This window comes from Balaenoptera acutorostrata, chromosome 4 (genome assembly GCF_949987535.1).
Source record: "Balaenoptera acutorostrata chromosome 4, mBalAcu1.1, whole genome shotgun sequence".
In the NCBI taxonomy this organism is placed as follows: Eukaryota; Metazoa; Chordata; class Mammalia; order Artiodactyla; family Balaenopteridae; genus Balaenoptera; species Balaenoptera acutorostrata.
The window spans coordinates 104,083,608-104,109,462 of record NC_080067.1 but is presented as its reverse complement, the minus strand read 5'-3'; the positions used below and the strand labels follow the sequence as shown (position 1 = coordinate 104,109,462).

Genomic DNA, 25,855 nt, shown 5'->3' with positions numbered 1-25,855 from the left:
TGCAGGAATTTATTTAACAGATCCTTTCATCACAGATATAGCAAAGGGAAATGTCATCCCAATCTGCATGGAATTACAATGAACTCCAAATATGCAGAGCTAATAAAAAGTGTAAATCAATCACGTTCTCCTATATTTCAAAAAAGTTTTTCTCCTTAACGGTCCTTGTGACTCTAAAATGAAAATATCATGCTCATTCCATATCATGAAAAAGAAAAATACCTATGGAGTAGCCTTAGGGTTATCTTTCTTCTAGCAAAGAGTTACACAGAATTTCTGATGCTTTCATTTTCAAAACCAATGTTTGTATCAGGATCAGCTTAATGCTCAAATAAGTTATTCTTTATGATGTCAAATAGCTGTTAATGATTTTTATTCTTAGAAAAATATTTTTTGCTAATTCCTGGAGATAAGTGCACTGGAATTTCAATTTAAAAAGTAGGGCACGTCACCCCATTTTAACAAATTATTCACAAGTTTCTCATGTGTGTTACTGAAACACAGAACCATCTAACTGAATTTTCCTTTGAGGCATCCAGAACCTTTCCAGAGGTTTTTTCCTTTGCTATCTTAACGCAAGTAAAAATAGATTTTTATTAGATTCAAAAGCACTTCTAAATTAAAGTTTATGATTCCTGTGGAGACCTACAATTCACATGCTTTGTTAAAACCACCAAGACCTACAAATTAATTTTATAATGAGCATGGCCAAGTCAGTTCTCATCTAACAAGTGAGTGGCTGGCAGCAACATTCACATCTGCTCTTCATTTGTGGGTGACAGACACAATGGGGAAAGCTGATGGAACGTGTCCCAGGTTCCAACTGCCTGCTAGTAAGAGCTGCCTTTCCTCACCAAGGCCAATGCTGTCCTTGTCATTTGTTCTTCCAAACCAGAGTCACCAATATAGAACATGCTAGGAGAGGGCTCTGAGGCCAGGCTCAGAGAACAAATCTCAGCTCCTCTATTTAACAGCTGTGATATCTTGAGTCAATTATTTAACGTCTCTAAACTTCAGCTTTTGCATCTGTGAAACAGTAGGTGCTACTAGTAACTATCTTCTACATTTGGGAGGGTGGATGAAGTTGTAGAGTGTGTTTTGGAGGGGCAACAACTGCTACTATTTACTGAGTGACAACCATGTACCAAAATGCTTTAACTGTTTTTATGTATTAACTTAGTTACTCCTTATAATGACTCTTATTGTTAGCTCCATATTACAGCTGAAGAAACTGAGGCAAAGTAACTTGTCCAAGATCTAATAAATGACAATGCCAAGATTTTAACCCACACATCTGGCTCCATAGTCCATGCTCTGAGCTATTACACTATACTGCCTAAAGGCAGGAGATAAAAGTTCTCGGCTGCCTAAGAAGCAAACAACTGCCAGTGAAGGTTTAGAATATTAGCTTGCCTCAAAATAGAGAGAGATGACCTCAGTTATTTCTTAGTTACTGTCCTTACCAGAGACATGGAAACAGCCAGCTACCAAAAGACTATATATTGACAGATGTCATGGTGACATCCTTACCCCTTAGGAGATATGAAGGCAGTTGGCTTTAAAAACTGAAGGGACCACCTCACACCTATTAGGATGGCTACTATGAAACAACACAAAACAATACAATACAAAAAATAACAAGTGTTGGTGAGGATATGGAGAAATTGGAACCATTGTGCACTGCTGGTGGGAAAGTAAAATTGGGCAGCAGCTATGGAAAACAGTATGGAGGTTCCTAGAAAAATGAAAAATAAAATTACTGTGTGACCCAACATCTCCAGTTCTGAGTATATACCCAAAAAAACTGAAAGCAGGGATGCAAACAGTTATTTGTACATTCCTTTTCACAGCAACATTATTCACAATATCTAAAAGGTGGAAGCAACCCAAATGTCCTTTGATGGATGAATGGATAAACAAAATGTGGTATATACATACAGTGGAATATTATTCAACCTTCAAAAAAGAAGGAAATTCTGCTACATGCTACAACATGGATGATCCTGGAGGGCATTATGCTAAGAGAAAGAAGCCAATAACAAAAGGACAAATATTGCATGATTCCACTTATATGAGACACCTAGAGAAGTCTAATTCATAGAGACAGAAAGCAGAAGGGTGATTTCCAGGTGCTGGGCATGGGGGGAGGAAGCAATGAGGAATTATTGCTTAATGGGTATAGGGTTTGATTTGCAAGATGAAAAGAGTTCTGGACATGGATGGTGGTGATGGTTGCAAAGCAATGCGAATGTACTTAATGCCATTGAACTGTACACTTAAAAATGGTTAAGATGGGGCTTCCCTGGTGGTGCAGTGGTTGAGAATCTGCCTGCCAATGCAGGGGATACGGGTTCGAGCCCTGGTCTGGGAAGATCCCACATGCCGCGGAGCAACTGGGCCCGTGAGCCACAATTACTGAGCCTGTGCGTCTGGAGCCTGTGCTCCGCAACAAGAGAGACCGCGATAGTGAGAGGCCCGCGCACCGCGATGAAGAGTGGCCCCCGCTTGCCGCAACTAGAGAAAGCCCTCACATGGAAACGAAGACCCAACACAGCCATAAATAAATAAAACCCAAAAGTTTAAAAAAAAAATGGTTAAGATGGTAAACTTTATGTTATGTGTATTTTACTGTAATTTATAAAAATAATCTAAAAAATAAAAAAACTAGAGGGAAAACATCTGTTAACAGGACTAACCCATGATGTAGGAGGTAACTGAAAATGACCTCCGGCAGCCTCCCTTACCTCCACGTTCACCAGTGTTCACCAAATGGGTAAGGAGTCTAAGCAGTACCACCGCGGTGGTCCAGAAACTGCAAGTCCCAGCCTCTCCCAGGGAAGCTCTGCATGCAGACCACTGTGGGGCTGCCACCTACTGCACCTCCTCTACTTCAGTGGATATGACCTTCTACGGAGCTTAAGACCCAGCTGCTTGAGGCAGACAGTCCACCTTCACCCAGTGACTCCAAAGGACAAACTAGAATGAGTTTCCTTTCTTCTTCAAGCCTAAACATGAATCTCCATATCAATTTTTTGGTTCCAAAGGTGAAGTTAAAGATCAGGTGTTTCTTCTTCTAAATGATCTTTAGAGCTCATACATATTCAAGATTTGAACTTTTTTTTAAAGTAAGTTTTACTTTAGCCACCTGACCTCACCAAGCCCTGTGGGGAGAAAGATGGAAAATTCACCGCAACTCTAGGCAGGAGACGGGAAGTAAGCATGGCTTCTAAGACTTGCAGGTTCCCAAGGAACAAGTTCTCCCTCTTGTGGCCAGAGGAGAAACAGCTTCACAAGCAGGTTTTTTTCTTACATGAGAAAAGTGGGTCAGGAATTCACTTCTGAGGATAGAGTGTGGATGGTTTGTCTCTGCTCCACGACGTCTGGGGCTACAACTGGAGGGGAATCAACACCTGGGGCCTGTAATCATCTGGAAGCATCTTCATTTACGGGTCTGCCTGTTGATGCTGGCTGTCAGCAGGGACCTCAGCTGAGCTGTGGGCCAGTATACCTACATATGTCCTTTTCATGTGGTTCCTCTGTGTGGCCTACCTTGGGCTTTCTCACTGTATCACACCTGGATTACAAGTGAGCATCCCAAGGGAGCAAGGTGGAAATGCATAGAATTTTTAAGATTGCGCCTCAGAGATCACAGAATATCTTTCCTACCATATTCTATCAGCGGAGGTGACAAAATGCTTGCCCAGATTCACAGAGAGGGAAGCAGACCCCACCACACAATGGAAGGAGTGTCAAGGTCACATTGTAAGAAGAGTATGTGGGATGGGAGACACTTGTGGCCATCTTTGAAAAACACAACCTGCGATATGTCTACCTGGATATTCAGGGTCTCATCCATAGTGCACACTCACTAGCGGACCTGGACATGGGACACGAAGATCCTCGCACTTTTGCTCACTCCCTAGTTCCCTGCAAATGCTGCTTCCCAGATCTCTTCGCTATTGAACTCCAAATGTTATATCTTCCAGGCCCTTGACCCACTCAACCACACAATTCACTATTGCTCAAGACTCTGTATTTATCCTTAGCTCAGACTATTTCTCTCTCCATTCAAAGGAGATAATTAAATGTACATCTTGAAGCTCTGCCCACTAGAAGCATTCTCCTCACACTGTCCTCTAGGGCCCCTCCCTGAGTGGGACTGTAGTGCAGTAGCAGTCCATTTTCAGCTCTACTAACATATCAAGCCTGAACCAGTCATGAATATTTCCTCCAACATCATCAGCTGGTCACAGGGAACACCTCATGAAGCCATAGGTGTGAGTGAGGATTACAAGACACAGAGATCTTTACCACCTGTTCATGTAAATTACTTATGACTTCTGGACCTGCTTAGATGTGATCCCATATATATCATTTCTATTTTTCAGTGGGTTGCTGCTGTGGGCACCCAACCTTACAAAACCCAGGTCTAAAAGGGCAGCTCTGATAATATAATCATTTGATGCTCCATCGTCAAATGCTCAGTTTCTGCTAGAACTTAGTATCATGCCAGTAGCTGCTTTTTGAAAGGTTTGGCTACTGAAGGTATGGCCTTACTCTAAAACCCTAGGAATTTCTGAAGGTCATGGTGAACAATAATAAGCAACAAAAAGACTTGGGTCAAAGGAAATTTGTGAAGTCTTCTCAAAGTACAATTTCTGGCCTGACACTTTTCAAGAAGCAATCTCGTCACCACACCATTTGCCCTGGGTTTATTAAAGAGCCATTTCAAAAAGCAAAATAAATAAATAAATAAATTTCAAAAACCCTAGGAGTTTGTGCTGTGATTCTCCTTTCAGGTCCTGCCAGACTCCACACAGCATCATCAACTCTCACCTAGCACCTTGGAATCTAACACGTCATTATGAACTAAGGGGAAGAGCAGCTTGTGTCACACACAGCCTGGACCCACTGCCAAGGCTTCTCTTCTTCTTTTTTTTTTTTTTCTTAAAGAATTTCACTTATTTATTTATTTATTTATTTTTGGCTGTGTTGGGTCTTCGTTTCTGTGCGCGGGCTTTCTCTAGTTGCGGCAAGTGGGGGCCACTCTTCATCGCGGTGCGTGGGCCTCTCACTATCGCGGCCTCTCTTGTTGCGGAGCACAGGCTCCAGACGCGCAGGCTCCAGACGCGCAGGCTCAGTAGTTGTGGCGCATGGGCTTAGTTGCTCCGTGGCATGTGGGATCTTCCCAGACCAGGGCTCGAACCCGTGTCCCCTGCATTGGCAGGCAGATTCTCAACCACTGCGCCACCAGGGAAGCCCCACGGCTTCTCTTCTTTTGACCCTACTCAAAACTGGCAGCCTTTTGACTGAACTGATAAGTGAGTCAGAGCAGTATTTCCAAGTGTGGCATAGGCTAGCTGTAAAATCTAAACAGGTGCACCAAATACTGTTTTCTATTTCTTGCATAGGTAGTAGGTGGTAGGAGATGAAAGATGCAATAACTTTTCCTTTCCCTTGAAGGGGATACCAGGCATGCCTCATATATCCAGACTTCTAAAAATGTGATCAATGTTGCAGGGCCCTGAATATTTATGATTTATCTCTCACACTTTGGCATGTATGTATTTTCCTAGGGCATCCACAGTACTGGCCATTTCCTGCTCCCCAGATCCAATTAATACCGTATCACCAATAAAATGGATTAAAGTGATGTTTTGAGGAAGAGTTCAAATAATCATAGTCCTTATGAACTATATTATGACAAAGATAAGGAGAGTTAACCAGCCTTGAGAGTGTTCATAGGAAAATATTCACAACTTTGAGTGAATATGAACTCAATTTTTCCCAAGTGAATGCAAACTGCTTTTGATATTTTTTCCTGATAGGAACCGAATACAACACATTTGCCAAAGCAAGTGCTAGAGGCTGTGTTGATTGGTTCAACCAAAGATATAACACCTGGTACATCCCCTATGCTTGAAGATACCATGTGATTAAATTTACAGCAGTCCACCATCATTTGCCATGGTCCATCTGGCTTTGGAGGACCATACTAGTAAACCAAACCCCCTGCAGCCTTTAAGTGTTTTAGGTTGGCATTAATCTCTGCAACTTCACTAGAATGAGACAGTGCTTCTAATTTACTATCTTTGAAAGGACTGGGGAAAGGGAAGGCACTTTCAGGGGCTTCCACATGACCCTTCCTACACTAAAGGTTCTTACTTTATTGGTCAGAGGATCAATGTGATGGTCCTACCAGCTGCTAAGTACATCCATCTCAACTATGCACTCAGCAACTGGAGATATGACCATAAGTTGATGAACCCACTGAAGCCACCATGAAACAGATTTAGGCCAGGACTCTTGTCACCTGGCCCCTGTATGCCCCACTCTAACAGGGGGTTATGGTGGCAGTTTGGATTCCCTGTGTCAATGTAGTTACCCTGTATCCAACAGCCCCTGAGAAAGCTGGGTGTTTCCCATTTCTCCAGTGGACAATTACTCTGAAAAATGGCCATAGTTTCCTTTGGAAAAGGTATGAGTACATATTGTATATACTGGTTGTGTTGCAGAGAACTTCCTCAAGGGGATCCAGATTCCCTTTAATCAATGGATTCTTGAGTTTGAGAATTGGCTCATATCTGGAAACATGTCCAAAGATCATGCTTTTCCATTTCGGCAGTTAAAAATCTGCCTTCTGCTTACCAGCTCTTGATTTTGTTGTTGTTGCTATATAAGTCAATCAATACCCTCATTAACTTTCTATCTTGCTCCTAGAAACTCATAGTCTGTGGAACACCACAGATCCCCTACATTTCAAGGATCCCTGACCACTGATTAAATTCACTTTGCTTCTGATGGTTCGGTGCTGCCAACTGCTTTCACTATTCTGGAATTCTATCATACTCACGGACACTCGGGCATCTCCTACTGTCACCTCTGGCCTACACAGGACAGTCACCATTGAGTCTCTCAACTAAGTCAGTGCCCACACACTACTGCAATCTTATGGTGAAAGAATTGTCCTCTGGGCCCTCCCAGGGAAGAGAGTCAGCTGGTAGGTTCTCTGGTCTCACATAATAAATCCATTCTAAAGTCTACCACTGAGTCTCCTGACCCTTTCCTTAATAATCTGCCAAGGCAGTCCCGATGTCTCCATCTCATTTACTATAGGTTACCATTGTGTCTAAGCTTTAAGATGCCATCCCCACAGGATGTTAGGACTTCACAGGACATTAAATCATCGGCCACTGGGGACTGTCTCCATATCAATAACCTCTCTCCTACCCAGCTTTACACACTGCTGGTCCAATACTCTCAAGGTCCATTACCTGAAGAAATTCATGGTTCCTGTTGAGATATATATATATATATATATATATATATATATATATATATACACACACACACACATGTACATATATATATACATATACACACACACACATACACACACATACATATATATGTGTATATATACATACACACATATATATACATATATATATATATACCTGTAGTCTTTCTTGTAAATAAGTAATTTTCTCCTATAGTAGGGGCTGTACTTTCCACTCTGTCTATGCTGAGAACTAACTCTAGTTATTGGTGTAGAAGCAATGAGAGGAGGTGAGGGCTCAAACATCATCTTGTGAGGCAACTGACTACAGTGAGGCCTTGAATGGTCTCCAGGTAATAAGAGGCTATTTTCCTCCAGCAAGGGAGAAAGGGCCAGTTCTGTCAGCCCAGAAGGCTCAAGAATCTGGGAGTTCAGGAACCTCAAGGACATCTACCCAAATGTCTCCATCTCAGTCTCAGAGTCTCTCTCCTTCCCTTTGAGGACTTGACTTGACCATAGGTAACATATCAGTCTGTGCAGTCAATCTCTTTGTAGCTCTGCTACCCTTTTGATCAAATTCTGACCTGAATTTATAGCACAGTATGGTCTCTGGTTGCAGAAGGGCCTCTTTTAAGCACTGCTAGGAAGGACTTCTGGTTTTCTCAGCATGTTCGCAATTGATAACAACCAGCCAACTCCACAATCTTTAAAATTACAACTGCCCCATATCTTTCAAGTGTTAAAGCTATTGCACAAGCCAGCATTTCCCCTTCCACCTGTACATCATTCTAATCTACCACAGGTGAGTGATTGTGTTTTAGTTATTGTGATGCTACAGTACACCAGAAGTTTTTACCATTCTTCTTACCACTACCAATTATGTCCTTGTTACCATCTGATCAGTGAGTAAATTGATTCCCAAGTTTTGTCTTGAGGGTCTGCTTTCTAGGGTATTTCCAATACCAACTGTCTTAATTTAGGTTGCTTCTAAAGCAGACCCTGAGACTAGGACTTGGGTGCAGGTATATTATTTGGGAGGTGATCTCAGGAAGCACAAGTGGGAGACTGGGGAAAGGAGACATGAAAAACAGAAAAGGCAATAAAGTGTCCATCTGGGGACCCTTTAAAAAACTGTGTGAAACATATTTCAGAATTGTGCCACCAAAGGACAGAGAATCTGGAGCATTATCTACTAACACCTGTTCCCTTTTGGTTGAGGGTTGCCCTTGGGAGCATTAACTGCATTGATTCTTGGGCTGAGCAAGCTCCCATGGTGCCAGAGAAGCAGACGGTAGGGATGCTCAGGGAGGGAAGTTGTCAGCATGATGGAAATAGTCTACCACAGCTACAAAGAAGCTCAGATATGGGCCAACGGAAAATGGAGCAGGGCATCAAGAGTACTGCTTCAAAGTCATAATGGAAGAAGAGGACAGTATGATTAAAAGGGCATTTTCTCTGCCCCCTGGTTCCTGACACAGAACTCCTAAATTCCTCGGAATTTCCTGAGTGGTAGGAGTATTTTTTTCCAATAAGGTGTCACTTGGTGGGCTCCTGGATAGGGACTGGTCACCAGAAAGACCAAGCCATGATTAAAAGCTTGGAACTTTCAGCCCCACTCCCCATCCTCCAGGAAGGGCAGAGAGGCTGGAGACAGATAATGATGAATCATGCCTACATAATGAAGTCTCCACAAAAATTCCAAAAGTATAGGGTTCAGAGAGCTTCCAGGTTGGTGAACAGATCCATATGCCAGGAATGCCACACTCCAACTCCATGGAAACAGAAGTTCCTGTGATTGGGACCCTTCTGTACCTTACTTTATGCATCTCTTCATCGTGCTGTTCATCTGTATTCTTTATATAATAAACTGGTAAATATAAGTATTTCTCTGAGTTCTATAAACTATTCTAGTAAATGACTGAACCCAAGGAGGGAGTCCATGAGAACCTCTGATTTATAGCTGGTAGGTCAGAAGCATAGGTGACAACTGGGTTCTTGTGACCGGCATCTGAGGTGGTTAGAATCCAGGGCCAATAGGAAGACTGATCCTGGGATAAGATCAGGGACAGTGGGAAAGTGAATTCACATGGGAAAGTAGTAAGACTGTCTGGCAGCTTTGAATGTCATTTGAGAGAAAGGGTCATTATTTGGAATTCTTAATGAGTTCTTAATGAATAGCACTTAACTTTAATGAAAATTTCTCTTTTGTGTAAGTGGATCTTTTCTCTTATATTTTAAATTATACAAATAACGTGTTATTTGATACCACAAAAATATATGTAACATACCTATAAGTTATAAAGCATAATACTTAAATGCACATCCACTCTACCTGAATTAGAACTTTGCCAATAATTTACATTTACCTTTGTTCTTCCTAATCCCATCTCCCTGACCACTCCCCTCCCCCACCAATCCACATCCTTTTTTTTTTTTTTTGCCTCACCACGCTGTGAGGCTTGTGAGACTCTAGTTCCCCGACCAGGGTTGAACCTGGGCCCTCGGCAGTGAGAGCATGGAGACCTAATCACTGGACCACCAGGGAATTCCCCCATCCTGAATTTCGTGCTTACCAGTCTCTTACCTTAAAATCACATAATTTTTTTTGCCTGAAATTTTTTTAGTTTTCTTTGTATCTGAACTTTACGAAATGGTATCTGAGACTTGGCTTTTTTAAATTAACCATTATATTTCCAAAGTATATCCATGTTATTATGTACGTTCATTCATTTACTCTGTTTAATCGTGTGGTGATATTGTAATTTAGTTATCCATTTTCCTATATAAAACATTTGGGTTGTTTCCACATTTTTGCTATTATTAACAGTGCTGCTGTGAATATTCTTTTATAATTTCCTGGTACACATATGCAAGAGTTTCCCAAATGTATATAGTTAGGAGTGGAAATAGCTGGATCATAAGGTTTGTATGTTGACTTTTACAAGATTTTGCCATATTGCTTTTCTAAGTGGTTATACCAATTTACACTCACAGCAATAATGTTTAAGAGTTCCCACTGACACACATATTCTCCAGAATTTGGTACTGCCAGACTTCTTAATTTTGTCAATTTACTGAATGAAAAACAGTATCTCATTGTAGTCTTTTTTGTATTTCTCAGATTAATAATGAGACAGAACAGCTTTTCATATGCTTATTGGTCATGGCACTTCCTCCTCCACATTGGTATTTCTTATCTAACTTTTCAATCAACCACCATAATTTCTGCCATCTCCATTTCCTCATGAAAGACACATTACTTTCGATGATTACAGATTATTTTACATTTGGCATATTTATATAGCTAATATCTTCCCTTTTAGGGCGTTTAGGACATACTGATAAAGTCTAATCAGCAATTCATTTATAAACCACCTATTAGTTGGGTGGGTTTTGGATAATTTTTACATTTGGCTAATCCTATCCTCACCAGATTAAGAGTCCCGGTTGTTTCTGAGAATGTATCCTCATCATTAGTTTAGACCTTCATCCTTACAAGTTGTAGCTCCTCTACTTGAGTTGGTGAAACCTGGAAGGCGGGATCGTATCCTACTCATCTTTAAACCAGTATTCCAATTACAGTGACAGGCACATCACGTGTATTTAATGCATTTTCGTATGATTTTCACCTCATGACTCTCCTCAAAGTATCGTCCACACTTAGTTTACAGCTGGCCCCAGCACTCGGCGCCCAGCGGGTTTTCCCTGCCCATCTCTGCCACTTGAGGAAGTGAGACAAGCACCGTAGGTCTCTTACCTATACTTGGGCAGCAACGGGCTCCCTTCTTCTTCCCTTGTTTCACAAAACCGGGTTGGGGGCGGGGGGCGCAGTCGAACAGAGTGCGGGGAAGTTGACTATAAACTCTCCGTACTTCTCGGGTCTGTCCGTTGGCAAGCCCTTCTGGACCGGTCAACATTCGCTTTCCTCATATCGTATAAAAAGAGCAGTACCCTCAACTACAAGAAAGGTCCAAAATTCATGGTCATGACTTGTGCACGTTTTTTTAAAGAGCAAACTGTAAAAACACACCGACGCCCAAACACTTAACACACAGACGAAAACACACCCACGTGCTATGGTCTTCTCCCGCGACTCAAGGCCTTTGAAACGGAACAGAGGAAAATTGTCTTAGCATTCCGTCTCCCACTTTCGACAATATCTATTCGGCAAAAATAAAACCTAAACAAAAAGTTTTAAAGGCAGCACTTAAAAAAATGATACGCTTTTTCTGCTTACGTGTCTTCCTTTCTTACGGCTTTTGTGGGGGTTTACTTTAAGTCTCCAGATTGATCCTGCCCATCCGCACTGGTGTAGAAACTGCGAACAGTTGGACGCGGCTGACGGGGAGGCGGGGCGGAGGTTATGACGTCATCGCCGCGGGGCGGAGGCGACAGTGTCTGAGGAGAGGCTCAGCGTGCTGCGACGCCGGCAGCCCGGCTCTGAAGCAGCGCGAGTTCCGGCCAGCGCCCGCTCCTCCCTGGTGGTCGGCCCACGTCGAGTCCCGCGTGGAGATGGCAGATGATCTTGGAGACGAGTGGTGGGAGAACCAGCCGGCAGGAGCAGCCAGCAGCCCAGGTACCCACTCTGCCCGCGCTCTTGCGGGGCCTCCCCCACCCCCCAGCCTTCCGTGCGCCTCAGCCCGGGCCGGCGCTGCCTCTGGCGGTCGCCGCGCTCTGCCCCGCGGTGGTGCACACCGCCTTGGGGGCACGCGAGCGTCGCGGAGCAAGTGAAGCAAGAGATATACTAACACGTGAAACAGACAAGTGTGACAGTAACTCATACTTGCCCTCTAGTCAGGAAGGACCCTTTTCCAAGCTGTGTTTTGTTTGTCCTTATTTCTTAACGGATAAGACAGTTTTCGCGGAGACAGGGAGTTTGGGCATAGCGGTTAAGGGTTAACTCCTGGGTTAGGTTCAGACTGCTTCTGTTCAAATCGCGACTCCAGCCTTTTAATACTGTTTAGCCTCCTTTTCCTCATCTGTAAAATAAGCGTAATAATGTCAATTTCATAAGATTGTCGTGAAGGTAATACAAATGATGCACTTTAGCACAGTGCTTGGTACATAATATGTGAGCGGTAAATAAAAGCTTTAGTTCTTGCTATCGTTAGCAGCAGCAGCAACATCATATCATCATCATATGGTTTGGACTTTTAGAGCCTGAAGGAGACTTGGAGATCTGCTTGGACTCACCCATTTGACAGATGAGGAACATGAAACCTAAAGATATAAAATAACATGACTAGTTCACATAGCTACTCAGAAACGAGAGTAGAATTCAGTTAACACAGTTCAGACAATGTTTATTATGCTACGTGTACCTGCTGCCAATGCAGTGAATATTTTATCCTTGAGTAGATAGCGTTAAATAACTCACCACCACAGGCTGGCCTTGAACTTTTCAAGTCTCATGGCTTAATATACAATTGTTTTTTTAAAATCATTCTTCAGAGTCTGCCTCTCTTTACTAGATTTTCTAAGATTATTTTAGGGTAAAACCAAAGCCTGATTCATGTCTGTAGAGTCCACAGGACCCTGCACATGATTGACAGTTGATACATATTTGCTACAATCATTAATATTGAAATGTGAGTTGAGAAATAGCCATTGAAAACAACAAACATTGTTTCCATGCTCTACTACAGCATTGTTTCCAGAAGGGCAGTCTTCAGATACAAACAGCAAATGGCATTTTTTAAAAGGTTGCCAGTATAATACTTCATTGATGAAACTTCCTGACTCTTTTGAGGCTTTGTTTTTAGCAAACGTATGCTTGTGCTTGAAGGCACAAATACCTTTTTTTGCAGGCTGTGGTATTTCACCTTTCCTTTAATAGCCCCTGCCCCCCATAACTGAGGTGTTGAAAACTATATTTTATGGTATGATTCAAGGATAAACGCCAATTAAGAAACAGTCAGAATTTTTTGGAGTGGTGAAGGGGATCTTAATTCTTGGTTCTAGTCCTGTTTCTTGCCCTCACCAGCTGTGTCTCTCAAGTTAGTCACCCTTTGGAAACAAAGAAATTAACATGTATTGAGTATCTACTATGTGCCAGATGTTTTCATAAATATGAATTCATTTAATCTTCATAACATTCTTAAAGGGTAAGCGTTTTAATTTAATCTTCATAACATGCCTAAAAGGTAAGCGTTACCTTCATATTTAAATGAGAAGCAGAAAAGTTAATTGTTCTTAGGAACACACAGCAAGGGAGACATCTGGGAAGAGGTCAAGAGCACCTGACTTTCAAAGTCCCACTTTTCCCACTATTACTGTGTGGCTTCTCTGGTCCTCAGTGTCATAGTCTGTGAAGTGAGGGATCCTTAGAGATCATCTTTTTAAGGGTTTTACCAACCAAGATGTTTTAAACGTTGAATCTAGTTAGAACTGTAAGGTGCTACAGCCTCTTTCATCTAAGTTGCCAGGATTCCCATCAAGATATGTTGGAGTTCCTAGGATCACCCCACTTCTTAGGTTCCTTCTAGCTGTAAGATTGAGCTTTGAAAATTGCTAACATTAAATTTATCAAGGGCCTTTGCTTTGTTAACTGCTTTGAAGATAGGTGAGTGTATAAGCTTCCTTGAGATCTGCTTGATTGATTATTTACCAGTGATTTGTTTAAATAATCTGAATAATGTTTCTAATTCAGAAGAAATCACAGCTGCACCAATTCAGGTTTTCTGATCCTACCTATATTAATAGAGAAAGATCAGCCTAAAATATGTGAATTATATATTGTTTTGAAAGTCAGAGGAGAAATAGTGCCTTAAGTCAGAGAAAGGAAAGATAGTTGTAGTAATGCCTTTACTCCTGTTGTGTGTTACGCTACTTGCCTATAAAAGTAAACATCTTTCCTTATCACCTGTTTCCAGTTCGTGCTTACGGTAGCGAGGTGATGGAGCATTTAGTCATTTATTCAACAGTCTATCTATCTACAACAAAGGCTTAACATCTGTGGTTATGAATTCTTGTGCACATTTTCTAAGAGCAAACTGTACAAACACACGGATGCCCAAACACCGACACACACTGTGTATGATATTTATCTAGCTATCTATGTATTGTCAAGGAATTGAACTATGTTTTTGCGGTTTTCATGACTTCTTAGATGAGGTATGTAACTCAGAGACCCTTACTAAAGCTCTCGATCTACATATGACCCTTTTTGCATACATCTTATGGCTTTTCAAAACCTGTCATTTTTCTACAGGCATTCCTTATTTTATTGCACTTCACTTTATTCTGCTTTGCCAATACTGCATTATTTTTAAACAATTGAAGGTTTGTGGTCACCCTGCATTGGTTAGCATTTTTTAGCAATAAATTATTTTTTAAGTAAGGTATGTACTCTTTTTATATGTAATGCTATTGTACAATTAATAGAGTACAATATAGTGAAACATAACTTTCATATGCACTGGGAAATCAAAAAATTCATGACTTGCTTTATTGTGATACTCACTTTATTGTGGTCTGGAACCGAACCTAAATATCTCCGAGGTATGCCTGTATTAGAATCCTGCATTGTACTGGAGCCCAACATGGTACCTGGCACTTAGTTGGTGTTTGGTAGATATTAACTGAATGAGTGAATGCATTTTACAGGACTTTTGGTGATAGTATACACAGGTAGATATATAATTTCTCATCCAATCTAGACACTTTTGACAGCGGAAGGCCATGCTCTTAGAATTTTGCTGGGGCAGTCCACTTGAGGTGTCTGGTCACCCTGTTGGTATCATCATTGGTGGTGATTGGAGTCATGGCCCAGGGTAAGACAACTGAGAATTACCTCTGCTGAGGTGTGTACAGCACAGTATGCCTCCGGCAACAGAGCCTAAGAATCATCTAATGATATCTAATATTTCGTTTCACTTCATTTCACTTATTTCCTTATTCCCTGCCTACCTTAAGAAATTATTTGATAATAATATATAATACTGCATGTATTGTAGTAAACAATATATGCAGTAGAATCATAATTGCAAAACATTAGTGCTAATGCACCAGGTGCAATGGCTGAGATTTCATGTAGTTGACCAAACTGGGCACTTTCTCAGTGTGAAGCTGAATGTTTATTCACGTCATGGTTTTCGTGACTTATGGAGCAGAGCCGAGAGTTTCTGCTCTTGGAAGTGGTCAATTGGTCATTCACTTGGTAAAGAGAACACCGATTGTTTTCCCTTTTTATTCCAATAATATGCCTATTAAATTACCAAGTCAAGCGTCCAGTAGGCAGCTGGGTATATGAATCTGGAGCTGCAGGGTTGGAGCTGGAGATAACAAATTTAGGAATTACCGGCACATATATAGCTTACTTTTTTTATATATAAGTTTATTTATTTTATTTATTTATTTTTGGCTGTGTTGGGTCTTCGTTGCTGCACATGGGCTTTCTCTATGCGGTGAGTAGGGGCTAATCTTCGTTGTGGTGCGCAGGCTTCTCATTGTGGTGGCTTCTCTTGCTGCGGAGCACGGGCTCTAGGCGCGCGGGCTTCAGTAGTTGTGGCTCACGGGCTCTAGAGCACAGGCTCAGTAGTTGCAGCGCACGGGCTTAGTTGATCCGCGGCATGTGGGATCTTCCCGTGTCCCCTGCATTGGCAGGCGGATTCTTAAACACTGTGCCACCAGGGAAGTCCCTATAGCTTACTTTTAAAGAGGATGTTTTTAGCAATCTTCAAAACTCTTCGCCTCCACTTCTTTTGAGGAGGGTTTTTCATATGCTCCCCTAGCTTCTTCTGAATCTTTGATGCCATCTCTTACCAAGCATCTAACTAGAAAACTGAAGTGTGAAGACACTTCTGTGTGCAGTGCAGGGAAATTGCAGGTAACAATACTAATTTGCATTTGTTAAGTGGTCACTCTGTGCCAGATACTTTTTTGATTGCTTTACATGTACTGGTTCATTTAATCTTCATAAGTATACCATGATGTAGATACAGTTATCTCCATTTTTTAGATGAGGAAATTGAGGCACTAAGTGGTTAAGTGATTTGCCCAGTGTTATTCAGTTGGTAGGTAGAGAGGCTGAGATTCATAGACAGGCAGTCAGAAACCAGTCTGTGTACTTAAATTTCTCAAAGTTAATTATTTTAATTATCAATGATAAGAATCTCATCTCTAAAATAATAATCCTTTATCAGTTTAAAGAGGTTCATAGTTTATAAACCTTTTGTTTAAATACATCATTGTTATCAAATTGTCTATTAACTCTTAGTCTCCCAAAGTGTACTCTTCTAAAGAACGCTGATTACTCTGAGATACAATAAGCAGGTTGTACCATTGGACTTTGAGAACAGTCTCTTCCCAGGAACTCACACTTGGTCCTAGAGCTCAAGGCTCACATACCTGGCTGTCTTCTTGACGTCTATACTTATTTGATGAGAATGTCAAATGTAAAATGAGGCCCAACTCCTGAATTTTTCCCCAAATCTGCTTTTTCTCCAGACTTCCCTATCTCAGTAAATTAAATCACCAACTGCCCAATTTCACAAAGGCCTAGGCATATTCTTATTTATTCATTTATTTACTTCCTTCACCCTTTACATCTGATCTATCAAGTCTTGTCTCTGCCTTCAAAACATATCCTGAATCTTTTTTCCTTTTTTTTTTTTTTTGCTTGTTTGTTTGTTTGTTTACGCCATCGGAGTACATGCTGCCATCCTCACTTGCCTACACCTCTGCGGTAAACTTCTAACAGGGCTCCCAATTTCCATCTTGTTCCTCTGTTCTTCAGTCAGCAGACAAATTGATCAGTCAGATCACATTCCTGCTTAAACCTGTCACTGGCTTCCCTCCAACACACAGAATAAAACCTAGATTGCTTACCATGGTTGGTATCTGCTGGAACGTACTGACTCCCCTCTAGTTTATGCTGTCCCAGCCACACCAGCCTTCATTGGGTGCCTCAACAGGCCAAGCTCATTCTGTCTTAGCCCTTTGCAATAGCTGTTCCTTTTCCTTTCTGGGCTGTCCTTCTGAATTTTGAATGGTTGACCTTTTCTTGACATTAAAACCTAAGTTCAAACACACCTGAGTTCCTGTTCAGCAAGTGTAGAGTAGCTATCTACTTACATTATCATGTTACAGTAATTCTCATCAGAGCACTTATCACCAACTATTATTTTCCTTATTAAATTATTACAGTCTTCGCACACTATTATGTAAGCACCATGTGAGCAGAGATTTGTTTATCTTGTTCTTTGCCGTATCCTCGGGGCCTATAGTAGTATCTGGGTACTTAGAAGGCACTCATTAAGGATTTGTTCATTAAGTAATTAATTGTTAATATTTCACAGCCACATCTTGGAGACTTTAACATAGGACCTCTACGTCTAAAGAAACTTGGTCCACTGGAAGAGTTGTCAAAATCCTACTTAGGCTTTTGACGGACTTGGCAGATGTTGCTTTTCTCTTTCTAAAAATACATTAGAAGTCTGTGTTTTATAACTGTGTCTACTATCATTTTATTCTAACCATATTTGGCTTTAGTTTTGAAATTACATATTTGAAAGGACAGCAGACTTTTGCTTTGTAAATGAGCTGATAATTGCTACTGGTGACAGCTTTTGTCACCTAGAATCAGTGTGATTGTTCATTTTGTTTGAGATTGCTGACGTAAGCATTGTAAATATTTTTGTTGTAATATCATTTTATCCTTAAAAATCACATCGCTTTATCTATGCTGAATTCCTTCTGGAAACGGTGAAGTTGGGGGACACCTTGGATTTTTTAAACCTGAATAACTTAAGTTTTGGGGTTTTTTTTTTCCTTTTCTCACACCAGAGTTTCCTTTCTCACATCTGTAGGCAGCCATGCATAGTAGATGTTGTAAAGCATTGCCTCTACATATAAAATTCAGACTTGGAATATTTACAGTAGATGTTGATAACATACAACAGAGGATCAACTTCAGAGCATGTTGTTTTCAAAGTCATTTATTGAACTCTCATGCTAGGCTCTCTTTTAGACACTGTAATGGAGTTAGAGGGAAAAACATAATCTGTTTATGGGATTTATACATTGATGTGGTTCAATCAAAATGCAAGTGATATTCTTTTAAGACAGATGCTTAAGGGCAAAAAACAGGGGTAGGATAAATTTTAAAAGGTGAGAGGAAGGAAAGAGGAGAGGGATAGGTGCAACATTTTTGTTCTGTACTTGAAGACTGTGTAACAAAGACCAAGTTTTACTTTACTGTATACAATTTCTATAATTCTTGCAAATGATTAAACAAGTGGTTCTTGACAACAATTATGAACGTTTAAAGGTACAAATTTACACATCTTTCTCTAAATAACATGTACAGTAGCTCTGCTGTCTTAGAAAATGCCGGGAATTTGGAAGGCCTAGAAATAGTTCCATTTCCCCCTCAGATTCAACATTAACACATTACATTATTTTGTGGCACAAATCCTTTCTCATCTGATGTTCTTTAGTTGAACACTTTAGGGCATTCATAGAAGTATACATTTTACTAAATATATCACAAACAGCTTGAAATATAGTTTTCCCATTTTCATCAGCTTTCATAGAATTCTTAATTGCATTCTTAAATTGCTAGCATTGCTTTTAAAAATTAGTTGATTCAGCTCTTCTTAAGCTCTTGAGTTCCTTGTTAGTCTAGTTTACACTAGACCAGAGGTCAGGAAACTTTTTTTGTAAAAGGCCAGGTAGTAAATATTTTAGGCTTTGTTGGCCAGTGTCACAGCTGCTCAACTCTGCTATTGTAGCATAAAAAATGATCAGATAATAAATATGTAAACAAATGAATGTGGCTGTGTTCCAATAGAACTTTATCTATAGACAATGAAATTTGAATTTCATGTAATTTTCACATCTCACAAAATATTTTTCTTTTGATTTTTTTTTTCTATTTAAAAGTAAAAACTATTCTTAACTTGCAGGACATACAAAAAGACAGTGGGCTGAATTTGGCCTGTGGGGTCTTTACATTTATAGACCCCTGCCCCAGACTCAGTGTCAGACCCCAAGTGTTATGTCACATGTCCTCAAAAGCAGGAATTTGAAATGCGTCCCAGAGAGAATTACTCCATTACGTCAGTTACTCCATTACTCAGTCCAGAATTATCAGTTATGTGTGAGATCAGTCACTTTCCTGTTACAATCAGATACTTTATTCTAAAAAGTTGCAAGGAGATTAGTTCCGAAATCATTGAAGCTAAATAAATGAACAGCTGAGGGAAGACTCCAGCATGCAAAATCATACAAAAATTAAAATTTTTGTTGCAGTTTGAACGTGTTTTTGTTCACTTGGATTTTTATCTGCTTCCTTTTAAAAATTTAACTTAATAAAATCACTATAGAATTATTAGGATAGCTTCTTTTATTTTTATCTTTGGAAGAATCACAGTTCTGCAGAAACAGGATTATGCTCAGGAGGCAGAATTCTTTATATTTTGGTTGTGTTATAGGTCAAACACCATTTTGTTGAACTTATCCCAGGTCTAAGTTGTTTATGCATTTTTATTGCACTACATATTGCTTTAAAATAAGCATAGTTTTTGTTAGGATAGATTGTGTTATTTTAAAGACTTTTGTCTTAATGGGATTAGAACTGTATTACCATTTAAAGATAGGTTTCTGCTGCTTGCCATAGAAGTGTAGCTATTTTCCTATCCTTTTTTTAGTTATTTGTACAATATCTTGTCTTTCTTATCTTGCTTGCTCTTGAACTTATGCCGCTTGGCATGAAAATGTACTTTAGGGAGTCTCTTAACATAGCAGAAAACAAGTTTGAAATCTCTAACGTAAAATATATTTTGTGTTCATCTTCAAGGTAAAACATTCCCAGGGTATTGAGTTTTTCCAGGAGTACTGTTGGTGCTTGTTTTTCCTGTTTTGTTTCATGGTTTTCTTCAGTCTATTTGGGTTCCACCCTAGGAGGTTCAGTGTTTTTTCTTTGCATTAGCATAATTATCAGTGTTGAATGGTACCCAGCATATCTGCTTTTCCTGACCCTATCATATACCAGTGCGATCTCTTAGCACCTTTTCTCACTTATGTCGTGACTGAATGGCCCTTCTCTCCCTCATTCACTCATTCTCTGTTCGCTGAATATTACCTGCTAATGTCAGGCACAGCCCTAAGCCCCCTACGCATTTTCCCACTGCACCATCCACCTGTTACTGCCCTGCACTTCCTTCTGAACTGTCTCTCTTGTATTATTTTCATGTCAGAGGGTCATCATCTTTTTTTGTAGTCCACTCCTTCCATTATTCTCTTACTGCTTTCATTTAACTTAGACTCTTCCACTTCGGGTTTTTAATTCACCCAACCTCCTCACCTTCTCCCTATGCCGCTTGCCTGCTGACTGCTGCACATCATCCCTCTCTTTGGCTGGTACAGCTCAATGCTACCCAGGCTTCCAGCGCCTTGTCCTCCTCCTTGAAATTGAAGTGGGTCCCAGGGACATTTGTATAGTGACATCAGTGCATTGAGTTGGGACTGGCTGGATGAATGTGAAGAATGGCAGTTCCTTTGCTCCTGCTCTGCTGACTCCATCCCAGGACAGCCAGCTAAAGCACTGTCCTTAACCAGCAGGATTTCTTCCAGGATCATGCATCCAGTTCTTAGTGCCAAATCACAGAAAACCTTGGGTATGCTCTCTGTAGAATGTATTTATTTTTTCTGACTGAAGCTTTGTGAGATATAACTGTCTCCCATGTCAGAAATGCCTTATTTGTCTTAAAATATCATTGTGTTACTCTATCCACACTAAATTACAGACACATGTTTCCCTTGATTCAGTGAGTTTTTAGTGTGAAGAAAAGAACCACTGTAGTTTACTGCCAGGGAACTGAGCCCCGCCTTGTAGATGACTGGTTGAATTCAGTTTTCTTAGTTGACATACTCACGGATGACGAGAACTGGAAGGGACCTGAAGAATTATTCAGCTTTTCTGTTTTACATACTAGAAACTCAAGGCTTAGACTAATGAATGCCAAGCTCAGTGTCAAATGAGTGAAAAACTGGAATTGGAATTTGAGTCTCCTGATCCCAAGCTTTTTTTTTGAACCGAGTTTTCAATAGTGTTGATTCAGATGTGATTAAAGAATGTCCTTTGAGATGATAAATTGTCTTTTTTTTTAAACATCCAAGACAGTGATTCATATCTCCCTAAAAGATCTTAGTATTAGTGACCTTTGACTCTCAGATGTCCTGATTACTATAGAAAGCAACGATACCAATCTAAAATGGTTGGCTTTACAAGCCTAGCAATGAGATTCCGTGGCCTATATATACAGGAGGGGCAACTTACTAGGGAAAGTGGGACAGAAGACTAAGTGCCAGCGGCCAAGTGTACACACTACACCAGCAGTTATCAGGTAGGCCACACAAAGGACGTGTTCGGCTGTTACTCATTTTTGTTGTTCCTTTCTTCCTCGTAACTAAGAAGTACCACTTGTTTTTTTCCTCCTGGTCATAAAGAAGTCATATTTTTAGAACTTAAAGTATGATTTTAGTTGTCGTGCCATTTTGATGGAAATAATCTGACTTTCTTGAAGCAGATTAGGAATCCTTGATACCACATCTTCTTGGCAAAGTTCTGTGGAATGAATTGCTTCTGGGTTCACCAGAAAACTTTTGATCTGTTCTAATGAATTCAGTCCTATTCCAGGCTAATGATAGTCCAACTTTGGGTTGGATTACAAGTAGGATGAGGAGTTGGGAGGATTTGGGGTGTGTGTCTGGGCCTGTGATTGTGTGTATATGCATATACATATATAGTTAAAGTAATTGCATATGTCCTGCTCTTTCAGGATGATATTCACCAGGTCCAGCAACCTGTGAATGAACATCTGTCTGTTTGCTGTTTCACCATTTCCTGGAGAGACGGCCCTTCATCTTTGTCCTCCCATACTAGTAACTCCAGCTTTCCAGATATTTCTGTAGGTGAATGTATCCAGGCAGTACATTTGCATGACTTACCTTTTCCCTCCCATGTGGAGGAAAGTATTAGAGGTGACAGTCCTTATGATGTGAAGCTTCCCACAGCCAGTCTTATCCATAGGCCCTGGGAGAGCTTTAGGGGAAAGCTTAGCAATGCCTGTAGATTTTGGTTTAGGGATCCGTGTTGGGATTCTCTGCTTGCATACCTCCTTGATCTTGAATTAAACAGAAAAACAGAAGGTGGTTAATGGTACAGTTGGTGGAGAAACAGACATGTTCAGGACATAGAGTCAGCTTGGAGATTTTGGCTTCTTTGAAAACACTGGGTTCTAGGGACACATCAGACTGTCAGGTTGAAGAAAGAAAATTCAGTTAAACAATTCTGCCAACATGAGTTAAGTGTGTGCTGTGTGCAAGGCCCTCAAGTGTAGATAATGTTAGATACAAAGATAAATAGGTTATGTTTCTTGCTTTTTGGCAATCATAGCGTAGTGGGAGATAAACAACAGAAGTGTCCCAAATTCATCTCAAAGGGTAATGAGATTGCCAGAGAAAGGTTAATTTCAACTGAGGGATCTAAGAGAGCTTCGCTGAGAAAGTAACATTTGTCTTGGGCCTCCAAAGACTATTAGGAGTTTTAACAGCAGGAATGGGAGAGCATTCCAGAGTAAAGGAATACTTTTGGCAATGTCCCTGGGGTAGGAAGTTGGATAGAGTTGAGAAATGGAATGACTTTAAATTAGGTTGTATTTGAGAAGCAGAATGGGAATGTAGACTGGGGCTAGATAGGGAAAATTGTACCTGATTCTATAGACAGTGTGTGTGTAGTAGGGGGATAGTAAGGACTTAGGTTGGGGGGAAGCACATTGTAGAGGGAGAATTGTATTAATATTTGTACACAGCCTATGAGCGTTGAGAGAGGACTCACAGATAGGTTGAATGATCTGGAGTGGGAAAGTGGGTTGTAGAGTGTGAAAGAGTAAAGACTTGATTTAGTTCATATTTGCTTAGAAATATACTCTTATTTTCATTTATTTAGGAAAAATATTCTTGGATAAGAATACTTGTTGGTAAAGAGATGGGAAAGGGTCTCAGCTAACTGTAGTTCTCCCATTATAATCTACAGTGATGATGATGATAATGATGATTTCCCCCTCTTTTGTTGGATCGTCCTTTCCTTGCTGTGAGCTCAAAAATAGAAATCTTTTAAAAATGCATTGTAGTTTTCATCATAGATTCTAATACTGTTCTTGTGGAAACCCTTCTTATATTGTTTTTCATTCTATAGAAATTTGTTTCCACATTTTTATTGTACTGATAAAGTACAGTAAAGTCCCTTGGTCTCTTTATGTAAACATTCACTTATTTTAAATGCCCCCCTAACTATTATAGCAATCATATTTAGATTTTCAAATAAACACTACACAGAATTGGCTAAAAAATATGAATCCTTCAATAAAGGATAAACTATATGGGGGGGGGCTTCCCTGGTGGCGCGGTGGTTGAGAGTCTGCCTGCCAATGCAGGGGACACGGGTTCGAGCCCTGGTCTGGGAAGATCCCACGTGCCGCGGAGCGGCTGGGCTCATGAGCCACAACTACTGAGCCTGCGTGTCTGGAGCTTGTGCTCCGCAACAAGAGAGGCCGCGATGGTGAGAGGCCCGCGCACCGCGATGAAGAGTGGCCCCCACTTGCTGCAACTAGGGAAGGCCCTCGCACAGAAGCGAGGACCCAACACAGCCAAAAATAAAATAAATAAATAAATAAATAAAATAAAACTTAAAAAAAAAAAAACTATATGGGGAATATGCTTTCTTTTGGTACAGTCTTCTCCATGCCTAGGCACTAGGAGCGTTTTAGGCTTTAGTGTTCTTACTGACATTTTTTTTTTTATACTTGATCCTAAACATGGCAAATGAGATACTGATACTCTGATATTATTCTCCTGCCAGGAAATAATCAGAGATGTAGGCAAGGCTCTTTGTTTTAGCATTATTTATAACAATGAAAAATGGACACAGTTTAAGGCTCTAACAGTCAGGATAGAGTAAATGAATTACACTGTAATCACATGAAAATATCATGCCATCTTTAAACAATTATGCTTTTCAAGATATAGGAAAGTATTTATTCAGAAATATTAAAAGCAGGATTTAAAACTATATACATACTTTAACTATGTATATTTGAAGAGAAAATACTAGGAGAAAATATACCAGTGCTATCAGTGGTTAACTCTGGGTAGTGGAGTAATAGTGCTTTTTATTTTTCTTATATCTTCTATATTCTCCACATTTTCTAAAATAAGTATACAATTTAAAAAAGCAACACTAAGTTATATTAAGGCATAAAAAAGGAAGGAAATACTTCACAGATCAGGACATTTCTATGAACATCTGCGTATTGTGCAAACTGTGAATAAGTAGCAACTGCACTTGAAATCATAATTCAAGTCAGCTGATCTTGTAACCACAGCATTAATAATAGCCTTTACAAGATAGGTTTCAGTGATGTCCTTTAACTTTGTCAGGATTTAGACTGATTGTCCTATTTAGTGTACAAAAACCTATGATGGGATCCTACTTAAATTGTAGATTCCTGGGCCTTACCTCTAGAAACTGTAATTCATTTGTCTATGAATGCACCCTGGAATCCACATCTTTAATAAACTCTCAGGGTGATTTATCTGATGCAGGTGGTCAGCCTGACATACTTTGATAAACACTGCCATAGTTGAAGCTCATTTAGATGTAAGCTTTAAGGTCTTTTCTAACCTGGAACTCTGACCTGCCTGGGTGTGGGAGGTTCAACACCGTGGAAGGCCAGGGTTTCATGGCCCAGTGGTCCTAGATGCTCATCAGAACCACCTGTGGGGCTTTTAAAACACTGCGATGCCCAGATCCCATCTCAAAATCTACTGACTCAGATTGTCTAGGAATGTGGTATGAGTACCACAGGTTATTCAGAACTGAAATCTGTCCAGTAAACTAATTGATATGGAACACAATATCGATGGGGCTTGTTTCTTATAAGCTATACTGATATGTGTTGGTGAAGACAATATGGCTTGGAATGGTGGTCATTGGTAGGGTCAGCTGCCTGAAAGTTATTGGGCTCCCATTGTTTCTACACTATTGATGGCTGCAAGTTAATTTTGGTTTTCTTGATAACTCTTGATGTCACTACATAGTTTTTACCTCTAGATGGCAGCAAAGGCTAGTTATATTATTAGGACAACTCTAAATGTCATTCTCAAATCTTTGAAAAAAAATGATGCTTTTTTTTTTTCTTGTATGAATTTTATACTTGGACATGTTTCAGTAAATGAGGTATAGAGCTTTAAAATGTGTCATCTCTTGGATCATTTTTTAGAACATTATGTCAAATAGCTCCAAGAAAGTTTTATCCAAATTTGGAGTGCATATTGCAAGAGAAATCCGTGCATATGCCTCTTTTAAGACCACACAGTGAATGTTCTACTCAAGAGTTGGAGGCTCCTGGGTTTCATCAGAAAGCAAATGTCTTGGAGGAGATTAAGCATGTTGGAAAGCTCATTCATAGAAGAAAAGTTTTTTGTTTTTTTTTTTTAATGTTTAACTCAGTTCAACATGGAGATTGGGATTTGGAATGGATTACAGGTCTGAAAGATGCTGAATTTATTGAG

General features: G+C 40.2%; 2 protein-coding genes across 4 annotated transcripts in view; one reads left to right on the top strand and one right to left on the bottom strand.

Moving 5' to 3' along the window:
- The first annotated feature begins 11,669 nt into the window (after positions 1-11,669).
- The window catches only part of CMSS1 (cms1 ribosomal small subunit homolog), a 392,335-nt gene continuing 378,149 nt past the window's right edge, over positions 11,670-25,855 (top strand). For all 3 annotated transcript variants that reach the window (XM_057545049.1, XM_057545048.1, XM_007164041.2), the window contains exon 1: positions 11,670-11,855. In XM_057545049.1, coding sequence (XP_057401032.1) covers positions 11,799-11,855 — 57 coding nt within the window. In that variant the 5' untranslated portion in view covers positions 11,670-11,798. The remainder of the gene's footprint in view (positions 11,856-25,855) is intronic.
- FILIP1L (filamin A interacting protein 1 like) overlaps positions 18,201-25,855 on the bottom strand; it is a 121,453-nt gene continuing 113,798 nt past the window's right edge. Inside the window, exon 5 of the mRNA XM_028166910.2 lies at positions 18,201-22,407. Within this exon, the coding sequence (XP_028022711.1) occupies positions 22,228-22,407 (180 nt within the window). The 3' untranslated portion in view covers positions 18,201-22,227. The remainder of the gene's footprint in view (positions 22,408-25,855) is intronic.